This window comes from Triticum aestivum, chromosome 5A, assembly GCF_018294505.1.
Source record: "Triticum aestivum cultivar Chinese Spring chromosome 5A, IWGSC CS RefSeq v2.1, whole genome shotgun sequence".
NCBI classification, from domain to species: domain Eukaryota; kingdom Viridiplantae; phylum Streptophyta; class Magnoliopsida; order Poales; family Poaceae; genus Triticum; species Triticum aestivum.
The window spans coordinates 679640058-679652637 of NC_057806.1; the positions used below are offsets into that span (position 1 = coordinate 679640058).

The 12580-nt window shown below is 46.1% G+C and overlaps 2 protein-coding genes across 2 annotated transcripts; both read right to left on the bottom strand.

Moving 5' to 3' along the window:
* Positions 1 to 1159: 1159 nt before the first annotated feature.
* On the bottom strand, positions 1160 to 5335 carry LOC123105930 (uncharacterized). Its single transcript, XM_044528112.1, has 2 exons — positions 1487 to 5335; positions 1160 to 1383 (listed from the first exon to the last, which is right to left on the bottom strand). The coding sequence occupies exons 1-2, from the start codon at positions 2327 to 2329 to the stop codon at positions 1363 to 1365; spliced, it is 864 nt and encodes a 287-aa protein (XP_044384047.1). The 5' UTR covers positions 2330 to 5335; the 3' UTR covers positions 1160 to 1362.
* Positions 5336 to 9700: 4365 nt separating this feature from the next.
* LOC123105929 (probable receptor-like protein kinase At5g24010) lies at positions 9701 to 11495 on the bottom strand. The gene has a single exon (XM_044528111.1). The coding sequence runs from the start codon at positions 11367 to 11369 to the stop codon at positions 9948 to 9950; it is 1422 nt and encodes a 473-aa protein (XP_044384046.1). The 5' UTR covers positions 11370 to 11495; the 3' UTR covers positions 9701 to 9947.
* Between the last annotated feature and the right edge of the window lie 1085 nt (positions 11496 to 12580).

The following is a 12580-nucleotide window of genomic DNA, read 5'->3' on the forward strand; positions in this document are numbered from 1 at the left end:
TGGATCCAGAAGGGGCCGAAATCTGACTCTTGCACGACTGGTGGCCACGGGAGACGCCACCAGCCGGCTTTTCTTTCTTTCTTTCTTTGAATTAGACAGGAAACATTTTGCATATATATGCGCCGTCGTACGTGTCTGTGCGTGACAACATGCACGAGCACTGCCACTTTATTATTCTTTATTACCGCAACTATCATTCCACAGTCCGGTGTCCATCTACGTTGCATACGTAGCTTTCTTGCACATATTGATCATCCTGCTGCTGCTGCTGCTGCTGGCTGACGCGGTAGATCATCGTGTAGACGTACGTATTGTCCCTCTCCCATTCTCGACATAACATTCATGTGCAGTTCGACAGGCACAACACGTAGCCAAACGTATCCGTGTCCTCTTATTTCTCTTGGCTGGTGGGAAATACGAGCCGCGGGATCGCGATCCGAGTAACTTTTAATTTTTGTGGCCATGCCATGACATGGATGATAGTACGTAGATGGGTGGAGTTTTCTAATTGAGTTTTTGGTCAAATTTATCTATGCTTTTATTGAGAGAGATGGATCACAAGTAGTACAACTCTACTGGTATTTCTTCTGCTTAGGATATTAGTGGTGAGAAGGGCGCCCAATAATTCGAGTATTTTGTGTCTAGATTGATTCATACAGTGTTATGTCCCTGCGCATGCTCCATTTTTGTTAGTCTGACTCTGACCCCTCCCAAATCAACACAAATATGTTAACCATTTCCACTTATCAATAGGTGCCAAAGGCAACACGCTAAACGAGCACTAGGTCAACAGTATAGAAACATTTTCTTGCAGGGGCTTGGGATATAGTACACCATGTTGATGATCGCAATCCCTCGAATATGTTAATCAGAACACAATATGTTGCTGAAAAGGACATAATTCGAGCCCACGAATTGCATTCCCTTGGTCGAGCCGTAGATTAGATTAATCCAAACATTTTGAACGTGATTCTATATAAATCTTCAGATAAAAAAAATCTTGCATAACTCGAGCCGACAGATTATATTCTTTTTTGTTTGTTTGCGAAAACACTAATTATATTCGCTTAATCACCATGACTAAATAACGCAAGAAATGATCTCCTCCGTCTCAAAATAAGTGTCCCAATGTAAGAAAGACGAATGAAAACGGAGCCCATCCATGAGACACAGCATTCATACACGGGTTAATTAAGCATACATCTATAACACTGTCATATATATACACACCAAGGCATTCGAAGAACACGCACAAAAATAAAATCGGACACGAACTCGAGCTGAGATGGCACAACACAAGGTCATGCAAAGCTCTCGCGGATTAAGAAACTCATGCGCTCGGTGATCGGCGACTGGTCTCCTTCATGGCAGTGCATCTTTTCCCTGAAACCAGACATCAAATTAATCAAAGATGTTAATTAGGAGAACATGTCGATAGTAAACAATCAGCACATGACGATAGTTTGATCTGAGAAGGTGCACTTACGCTGGACTTCTTGCAGTAGAGGATGGCGTCGTGGACGGCCGTGTCGGCATTGCCGTGGCACCACTCGACGGCGCTCGACGTGGACCCGCGCGACGGGCTCCCCGCCGGCGCCACCCTGCTGTGCGCGTGCCTCGCCCGGGCCTTGCGGTACAGCGGCATCAGGAACCGCACGTACCTCAGCAGCACCTTCCACGGCGACGACCCGCCGCGCCGCCTCGTCATCGGGCGCTGCCCGGCGTGCTTGCTCGTCGCGCTGGAGCACGCGCTCAGCGACAGCGGCGTGCTCTGCGCCGAGTGGAACAGCGGCGACGACGGAGGCGACAACCGCGGCACGGCGTCCTTGGCGCGACGGGCCACCGAGCCGTCGCCGTCTTCTTGCACAGAGGTGCCGGAGCAGCCGCCGGGCTCGCAGGGGAGGAGGCGGCCGCCGCGGAAGATCTGGCTGGCGCTGACCAGCTGCGCGGGGGACGCGGCGCCTCCGTCGCCTGGCGCCGGGAGGCCGAAGTCAAAGTCGGTCGCCGCCGTCGTGGTCCACCGCATGGAGAAGAGCTCGGAGGGGTCCTCCATGTCGATGAAGGAGGACCTGGAGCCCCCGGAGGAATACTGACCGGCGTCGGCAGCCAGGCGGTCGAAGGAGGGCGGCGCCTGGTTGAGCCAGCCGTAGGAGAAGCTGTCGCCGAGGTCGTGCGCCGAGCCGCTCACCTCCATGATAAGCCGCGCGCGCGTGCGCGTGCCAGCGTACGTACGAGCTTTGTAGGTGGAGGAGTGGTACGTGTGGTGCGCAGGGTGCAGCACGCGCGCTGTCTTGAGTCTGAGGAGATGAAGCTTGGCACGGGACGGCATGGCGCAGATATAGTCGCACCGCGCAGGCCAATTCGGTGGGTGCAAATGCCCATGTTGCCCCTGCCCCCAACGCCTTTGTCCTCTCTCTCTCTCTCTCTCTCATTTTTTTCGTGCTTTTTTTTGCGAGTATTTCTTTTTCGTGCTTTGGGCTGCTGATAACGTGGACCGGAAATGTGGATGCTCCAACATTTAGGACGTAGCACTAGCGGGCATAAATGACCGGACCAAGTTGAACTAGTGACACAACGCATTTGTAAACTGTGTGAGCTCCACGCCGAGCTGCAAGGTCAGGGTGCTGAACCGACCGGCTGCATGCGGTCTTCTCTTGGGTTATTGGAATTAAGCAGTAGCAGCAGCCGCGTACTACGTACGGCGAGGGAGCGAAGGGTGGCTGGTCATTTCCTAGCTACCAAAGCAAAGCATCCAACGGAAAATGACAAGCACCCGATGGAACAAACCCCCGAAACCAAAACCGATGTGGTCTCCGTCAAAGACAAACTTATGTTGCCACGCGACCAAGACGAAGCGCTTATAATACGGACGGGTTAGTCGGGTGGTTGGGATAACCGTGACAAAACCCAGCGATCGATGCATCGACGACGTTGCCGCACGGGCACCCGTCCCGTCCCGTCCGTAGCACAAGTAGAGCTAGATTAGAGTAGGACTTTGGCAGTGAGTTTGTCACGTACCCTAGCTCGCGACTCCACAAACGTGTCATCAACTGGACACGGGAGAGCAGCATCCATCCATCCATGGACCAAAAACCAATCTTCGATTCCACCGGGGAAAAGAAAAGAAAAGAAAAGTTATTAAATGAAAATGGCAAGTCTTTTGCCTTGTTTCAAAAAAAAAAGAAAAAAAAAGAAAAGAGCGGCCGAGACAGGCTGATGCGGCCCTCACGTTGGGAGATCTCCAAAAGCTGCTCCGAATTCGGCATACGCCGCGCCTCATCATCATGTCACATCCCAACTTGCTTTGCAAATTAAGCGGCATTTGAGCATTTCATTTCCTAGCAACCCCATGGCCATGGGGGCAGGAGGCGTGTCGCCCAACCGGGGGAGGCTAGGGCTAGGCGCTGTCGAGGAGGACAAAATACGGTTCTCCAATCAAGAACCCTGTCCTGGCCGAAGAGGGGTTTGAGGCCCTAAACCAGGGGAAAGTGTCTGCCTCAACGCATGCAACAACAGCGGTAACGACGCCGGGACACGCTCGCTGGCTGTGTTCTTCTAATCTAGGCCCAGGTTCCGGTTCCGCTCGTGCGCTTGTCCCGGCGTGGCGACAGCTTCAGTGTTCATGGCGCTCTCTCCAGTTGTATACTGCTACCCCTAGTACTACAGGCCCTAAACAGTGGCAGCATTAGACTAGTGCTGTTGCTGCATGTGGGAGAGGTCTTGGGTTTGGTTTATATGTCTAAAATGTTTGCAGTGGTATTCGCAAAATAAAAACTAAAAAAATGTTGAAGTGGTGACAGGAGAGCTGCTTTCTGCTACAGTATATCGTCCAGTTTGTGGGTGGAGGAAAAGAATATACTGTGGTCCAGGAGAGGCCTCATCAGCAGATCATGGCGAGACAAGGGGAAAAGCAAAGCAGACGAGATGGATTCAACTATGTGGCGTGGTGGATCCGGCCATCCACCTAAACCTACATGGCTATATCTAGTACATTGCGTCTTCAAGCGGTACATACATATGCATCACCAATCGATTTTTATCGTCTCATGGTTGCAAATTGCCAAAGGAAATATTCACCTTCGGCGTCTCCGCTCCGTTGAGGCATCAAATGGGACGCAGCCACTAGCTAGACAAAGAATCTCAGCACCTCAGCGGTGGCCAGCTGGTGAATGAGAATCACCCCGAGCTTTTCGAAAGCGTATTTCATTCTTACTAACGGTCGGGAATCCTGGCTGCAACTAGAAAATTGGAATGCCTGCAAAGTGTATCCCCCTCCTCCTTCTATCAACGAAACAAACAGATCTTCGCAAAAATCTCTTAAACAGTGTTTTCTACAAGCAAGCATCTATAATGGACCGAAACACGGAAATGATTCGACAATAATGCCGTTCTGCGCTCCACAAGTATATGCTTCTGTGCAAGACCATGACCACCAGAAAATGCTAAAAATAAAAAATTAATGCAAGACCCCCAAAAAAAAACACAATCGACACATATGGACATGAAAAGATTCAATGATATAACAAGAGCAGCTACTTTGCAAATCTTGGAGGCATATTTGGTTTAAAAAAAAGAACGAGCGGAGGGAAACGGACCAGGAGTGTTTTTTTTTCCTACGCTGCATTTCACCATAAATCTCGTTTCTAGTGCTAAGCAGCACATTGGACAGAGCAACCACACATGAGCAAGTGTCGAGCATCATACCTTTTAACATGACACATCCTGGTAATCCTTTTGTGGAACATTGGGGTACAGTTTGCCCCCACCCAGGTCATGCCTTTCTAGGAGAAGTTGTCATTCATATGCCGTCTCTTTACTCAAAGCACCTTTGCATCATAATCCTGGGAATGTGTATGGCCTTGGAGGGAGAGCGCACATACATTGAACCCGTGTCGGCATTCCTTTCTGAACAGTGAGCCATTACCAAAACATCAACCTCCAAAGTAAGGAAATCAAACGCATTATACAGCTAGACAGAAAGGAAGTATACATTTTCGCAAGATTAATTGCATAGTTGAGGTGCTGGAGCTGAGAAAGATGAACCATATGGGAGTAGATATAAGAAAGCCAGGCTCAAGTCAAGTTACTTTTCACCAAATAAATTTCACTTTAGAAACCAGACGGGCAAATGAAGCTAACCGTCTCTAGCCGATCACCAACAGGTAACAGAAAGCCTTCATATTGTGATACATTTGATGATCGATTTTAATGCCTTCGAAATGTAAATGTCACATTGGTCTAGTAACTCTACAGCTTCCATTTAATCTTCAGATAGTAAAGTTCGACATTCGACAGTAATCAGCACGCTTTGTCAACTAATGGTTGTTAACTGCTACAACTACTCATTCATATGGGTCATGCAAGTAAATTATGCTTTGCGATGCCTTTTGAAATAAGCAGGGATGTCATGCGCAAGCATGGTATCTCGTAAAACCAAGTCAAACTAATCTTTCAACAAACTATTTAATAGCTAAACGGCTTCACATGACTGCAACCCTACAAGATTGCCACAGCCAAATGATACTAATGAAACCATAAAAAACAGCACGACCACGACAGATTTCCTCTTAAATGGTTTCCATTTGAGAAGGTACGAAAAGGACTCTTCCGAAATTTATTTATTTTTATTTCTGAAGATACAGAAATTAGTGGCTAAACTGAAGTTCAAAACTACAGCAAAGCAGGCCAGTTTATTATCAGATAGAAGCCTGTAATTCCTGTTTATACACTAAAACAATACTATTACAGATAGGTACAAACAGTGTCTGGAAACCTCTTAAAGTTCATGATATATGAGCTCAGCTCAGTTGTAACTACTAAGATACACAGAGTAACAATCAGTATGCCCAGCGTTTACCATAACACTAAAATTGACAAATATAATGTCGACGCAATTCATAGGCATGTCTAATGGGGAATGATGGGTTGGGCCAGTTGGGAGTGATGGGCCATTTATGTTTAGATGGGCAAATTGAATTTATATTCTGAACCCAAAATAAATGGATAAATCTAAGGTTCCTCACATCTGTTAGTTTTCCTGGAGGCTTGTTATTGGGTTGAGATGAGGCCAACTGGCCAACCCATCAAAGCAGGCAACACATGTATGTCAACATAAATTTCAGAGATGTTTGGAGAAGTCAGCAGGGCCAAGTAGTCAGAAAGGGAACACACCATAAATTTTGAGTATGCAAGGTCACTAACACCGTAGGTGCGTGCAAAAATGTCTACAATTCAAACTCTTCCTATAGGAGAATCAGAAACAAGAGGTAACATCAAGATTTAGAGCTGCAGCTGCTCGACCACTATGGTTAAAATGATCTTCAGGAGTTCGAGAAGGCACATATAATGCTCAAGAAAAGAAGCAGGGTAAGGCAACTAAACATATACCCTGCACAGTTACAGGAAAGAAGTCTCATAGTAAGTGCTACCACAACAGCAGAGCAAAACAGAATACTGAAGATTTCAATGCAGCTTTGGAGAAGCGCTCTCCAAAGTGACAAGATCAGAAAATTATATTTAATACCGTTTCCCTGACATCTACTGGACCCAAAATAAATGGATAAATCTAAGATTCTCCATATCTGTTAATTTTCTGGAGGAAAGTCGTTGGGTTGAGATGAGGCCAACTGGCCAACCCGTCGAAGCAGGCAATACAGGGAGCTCAACATGAATTTCAGAGATATTTGGAGAAGTCAGCAGGGTCAAATGGCCAGAAAGGAAATACACCACAAATTTTGAGTATGTAAGACCATTCACAAGAGGTTCCTCTTGAAGCAACAAGATTCCAATAATACCGTAGGTGCGTGGAGAATGTCAACAATTCAAGCTCTTACTACAGGAGAATCAGAAACAAGAAGTGACACCAAGATCACTATGGATTAAAATGGTCTTCAGGAGTTTGAGAAGGCACATGTGTTGCTTAAAAAAGAAGCAGAGTGAGACAACTAACCATAGGCTCCGCACAGTTTCACAAAAGAAGTCTTATAGTAAGTGTTACCACAACAGTAGAGCAAAACAGAACTATTGAAGATTTCAATGGAACTTCGAAACAAGCTCTCGCCAAAGTGACAGGATCAGAAAATTCTATTTTCCTGGACATCGAGTACTACTTTAAAAAAATATAAGATCTACTAGTGCTAATACACTCAAGCTTCTATTTTGACTAGTTTGGTGAACAAAACCATACAAACGCAAAAATGCATCAGACTGACCAAAAATACTGGATAAGATAGGTACTCTGAAGCATGGTATTCGATCGAGATGAGGTCAACTGGCCAACCCATCAAAGTAGGCAATAGAGAGGGTGCAACATAAATTTCAGAGATGTTTGGAAAAGTCAGCAGGGTCAAGTACCAGAAATGTCAAAAAGGAACATACCACAAATTTTGTGTGTGCTAGTGCTAGATGATTCACAACATTCAAATAATACTGTCGATGTGTGCAAAATGTCAACGATGTAAATTTTGAATGCAAGACAAACAGAAAAAGATGTAACATCACTATTTAAAGCTTCTCAGTCACCATGGATTAGAATGATTTCAGGAATTCGAGAAGGGGCAGATATACTCAACAAAAGAAGCAGAAGACAAATATCCATATACCCGCACCCGGTACAGTTCCACGAAAGAAGCATCATGATAAAAGCCAACGACAACCGTATAGCAAAACAGAACTACTGAAGATTTCAATGATACTTTAATGGAGTGCTATCCAAAAGGATGGCATCAGAAAATTAGCCTCATGCTGGTGCCGTTTCTCTGAAATGTAATGCCGTTTCTCTGAAATCAATCAATGTTTTTTTAATTAAAGATCTACTGGTGCTAATACATTCTCATTTGATTAGCCTCATGCATGAAACTGTATGTATGAACACAGAAATGAATTAGAGAATAAAACTAGGATAAGTAATCCACTACTTTTATAGTTTTACTTCACACTAGTACGGATGAAGTGACACAAAGCTTTTGGCGTTCTCTGTGACAAGAGAGTGCCACAAAAGCTAAAAGGCAGGTTCTATAGGACGTCGATTTGACCCACAATGTTGTATGGCGCTGAGTTTCGGCCGACTAAAAGGTGACATGTTCAACAGTTAGGTGTAGCGGAGATGCGCATGTTGAGATGGATGTGTGGCCACACAAGAAAAGATCGGGTCCAGAATGATGATATACGGGATAGAGTTGGGATAGCACCTATTGAAGAGAAGCTTGCCCAACATCATCTGAGATGGTTTGGGCATATTCAGGGCAGGCCTCTAGAAGCTCCAGTGCAAGCAGACGGCTAAAACATGCTGATAATGTCAAGGGAGGCCGGGGTAGATATCACCAAAGAACTAGCCATGGACAGGGGTGCGTGGAAGTTAGCTATCCACGTGCCAGAACCATGAGTTGGTTTTGAGCTCTTATGGGTTTCAGCTCTAGCCTACCCTAACTTGTTTGGGACTAAAGGCATTGTTGTAGTACTTTGTTAGTGCTAGACAGATAAAAATACTACACTAAACAAATGCAAACACACTGAAATAATAGGTAGAGTAGGACACTGAGACTAAATCCACCATGCAGTCAAATGTAATTCAACTAACTAAATTTATGCACGTGGTTACGAAGCTAGTCCAGACTAAAGAATGTGCTTACTTATGAAGTAATGAGGTAGCAATATGATTTTCTTTCCAAATATCGGTGGAACTGCAAGAAAAGTTACAACTATCTGTTAATTAGTTTAAACAAAAAGATTGCTCCTTGTGAAACTAAATCAGGCAACAACCTTAAGATATGTTTTGACATAGCAATTCCAGCAATTTCAGTTGAACAAATTATTTCACAAGAATTATTCTTGTAGTTCCTTTTTAATAAAGCAACTAAATTCAAATTAAACCATTTGTGAATGCAAAATGTCAACGATGAAAACTCTTAATACAAGAGAATCAGAAACAATAGGTAGCATCAAGATTTAGAGCTGCAGCTACTCAATCACTATGAATTAAACTGATCTCAGGAGTTTGAGAAGGCACATATAATGATATAGTGCATACGAAAAGAAGCAGAGTGAGACAAGTAACTATATACCCTGCACAGTTTCGTGAAAGAAGTCTTATAATAACTAATAAGAGCTACCACAACACTAGAGCAAAAAAGAACTAGTGAAGATTTCAATGAAACCTCAAAGAAGTGCTCTCCAAAATGAAGGGGTCAGAAAATTCTATTAATACCGCTTACCTGACATCTACTAGTTTTTCTAAAATCTAAGATCTACTGGTGCTAATGCATTCAAGCTTCTCATTTTATTAGTCTGCACAAACACAAAGACAAACACACAAAAACAATAATAGGCAAAGTATGAGAGTGAAATTCCCAAGGCATCATAATCTGGTAGGCACTGAGACTAAATCCACCACGCGGTCAGACATAAATTCAAGTATTCAACTAGCTAATTTTGTGGGACATGGTTACGCAAATAGTCCAGACTACAGATGTGCTTACTGATGACATGACTACAAGGAACACTGTAGCTACTTCTTAATTGGTTTGAACCAACAGATTCCCCCTCGCAACAACTAAATCATTCTTCAGTTGTAAGAAATATTTTGCCTCCAGTAATGTCTTCTACATAACTAATCATTTCATACAAAGGATTCTCCTAAGGGTATAATGGAATTATAGTACCATACTACCATGATACAAAAAATAGAGACATCACAGACAGGTATTGGATCATATTTCAATTACTGGATAGAGGTAAGCGAAGTAGTAGCAATACAAACACGTCTTAATTCTTAAGTACACACAATAGTTGTGCTCTGCACTGGCCAAGCTCAAACAATTGAAACTTCAACCATGAAAGGCATAGAAATGTAGAACTAGAAAACTACAATACTTACAAACGAAGCACAAGATTAGGCCATGGGATACAGATAACAGACACAAGTTGAAGCTTCTCAGATCTCATGCTGCTTAATAGTCTGTCTTGGTGGGCACAAGCTGATATGCTTTAGCCAACTTCCCCTCACCAGAATCCACTGACTGGCTGAACCAAAGCGTTCCATTGTTTTTCAGCTCGGTCCTCAACCTCAGCACCAGCATGACCAAAACCAAAAACAGCCCGGCGAAGACTAAACCACACAGCAGTGAGCGAGCGAATTCCCCAAACCCCTTACTGACCAGGTACCCCATGTCCAGAACAACAGGGAAATCCCCGTCCATGCCGCCACCCGTTTTGTTCATCCTCATTATCTCGAGCCCATTCAGGAAACCACTCGCTTCTCCAGGCTGGCTCATCTTGGAGCCACCAATGGCCAGTTTCAGCATCCCTTCATCCTCAACGTCCACAACATAGTCGATGTAATACGGATAGGCCAAGTATCCAGTGGTGCTGGAAATGTCAAAATCCTTCACTGCGAGATGACCATTGACATAGATACTGAAGTAGAGCTGATACAGTGCCTTGCTCACAATGTCACAGAAGTGCATGCGCACGAGGTACCGGTTGCGAGCGGGCACAGGGAAACCCCATGTCAGATTGCCGTCTGACCTCACCGACCTCGCCGAGTTGTAGACGTTGTCCGGAGCCACCTCTCGGGTCATCAACCTGCTGTCCTTGGGGTAAGCAATCCGGCCACCGAATGACCATGCCTTGCTGCTGGATGATTCCTTGTTGACGAGGAAGCCCTCGTCGTTGACCCATGTCCGCCACAGCGTGTCGTTGAACGGGGTGACCTTGCGGCCGGCGACGTTGACCCGGTAGAGCGTCTCGAAGACCTGCGAGGAGAGCCCGTCGGTGCGGTTGACGCCGTCAGCGGCGACGAGGGTGGCGATGTCGCCGACGAGCTCCTCGGGCGCCGAGAAGAGCTCGATGGCGTTGACGAAGGCGGCGGATCCGGCCTCGGGGACGAAGGTGAGGACGAGGACGTCGGCGTCGACGGGGAGCAGGAAGTCCTTGACGACGGGGGACGAGGCGGTGAAGTTGTGGAGGAGGAGGAAGCCCCCGGCGCCGACGTGGAAGCGCGCGGAGGCGAGGGCGGGGCTGAAGGGGTAGAAGTGGAGGCGCAGGACGTGGCGCCCGCGGCGGCGCACGGCGAGGTCGTAGGAGGCGTGGCAGGAGAAGACGCGCGCGGCGGCGTGGAGAGGGGAGGGCGGCGCGGGCGCGGGCGCAGCGGGGGCGGCGGACGGGAGGGCGGGGGCCGCGGAGCGGAGGGTCATGGACGCGCAGCCGGAGTCCGGGACGAAGCGGCGGCCGTCGGGGAGGACGGCCGGGGCCGTCGCGCCGCAGGCGATGAGGTGGTTGTCCGCCGGGGCGAAGCGGGACGCGGCGGGCCCGGCGAGGAGCGCGAGGAGCAGCAGGGCGGCGAGGCGGGCGGCGCCCGGCGGGGAGGCCATGGCGGCGGGGGCGGATTCGCGTGGGGATTTGGGGGTCGGGGAAGGTGGGGAGAAATGGAGACGGAAAATGGCGATGGGGAACAGCTCAGAGTTGGACTTGGAATCGATTCGGCCGGCAGACAAGCGCGTGGAAGATGGGTAATGGAGTTCGGCCGGTGGGGTGGTGGGTGGGGCACACGAACGCGGCTGTGTATCGCCCATCGCCGTGTCGGTTGGATTTTTACACGGAGAATGTAAATTTTACAGCGTTTGCTATTTTTATTTCTTAGACCTCTCTCAATGCATTGATGCTAATAAAGTGAGGTGATGAATTCATTAAAATGCTTAGCAACTAATATCCTTAATGTATGGGTGCATAGCTTTTGTAGCTAAGCCACCTTTATCTAATTGTTTAGTGACCAAACTCCTTCATGTATTGGTCGGTAGTCTTTTTGCATAGGTTCACGTGTTTAGCATTGGTTTTTCTTGGGGTCAAGGCTTGCCATAGTGATGGTATCTTAGCTACTCATGCACTCGGGAAGAGCAAACATGCTAATGTGGAAGAGAATTAAAGAAGAAAGAGAGGGTTAGAGTAGTAACATATTCCCTCCGTCCGTGAATAAGTGTACTTCTACCGTTTGTCATAAGTCAAACTTTTAAAAGTTTGACCAACTTTGTAGAAAAGAGTAGTAACATATATGGCATAAAATTAGTATATTCTGAAAGTACATTTTGAAACGGGTCTAGTGATACTAATTTAGTGTCATAAATGCTGCTATTTTTTCCTATAAAATAGGTTAAAATTTTAAAGCTTTGACTTAGGACAAAACTTAGAAGTACACTTATTCACAGACGGAGGGAGTAGGTAGATACCGTATCATGTTAAATGTTATGCTACTTTATATCATGCATGACAATAAATATGATCATTTATGATACTCCCTCCATTCCCTTATACAAGGTCACTACGGAAAATACGTTTTGCATATATACAAGGCCACTAATAGTAATCGAGGTAAAAATTAATAATGTTTCCTCGAACTAGCAACTTGTTTAATATTTGCATGCATGTAGTCATAATGATATTGTGCTAGTACTCCCTCTATCACAGTTTAAAGAGCGTAACTTCAAAACCAGAATTTTTCACAATTAGAGGGAAATAGGGCGCATGTCATTAATTAGCCTATTAACTGCATTGTTTTGGAAGGAATTAGCTCCTTTCGTTTGCCTTC

What these genes read in the sequence shown, in the direction of transcription:
- LOC123105930 (XM_044528112.1), bottom strand. Translation starts at nt 2,329, where the DNA reads ATGCCGTCCCGTGCCAAGCTTCATCTCCTCAGACTCAAGACAGCGCGC. An exon ending in TCTACTGCAAGAAGTCCAGC is followed by an intron (nt 1,384 to 1,486) that starts GTAAGTGCACCT and finishes GTCTGGTTTCAG; the next exon opens with GGAAAAGATGCACTGCCATG.
- LOC123105929 (XM_044528111.1), bottom strand. Translation starts at nt 11,369, where the DNA reads ATGGCCTCCCCGCCGGGCGCCGCCCGCCTCGCCGCCCTGCTGCTCCTC.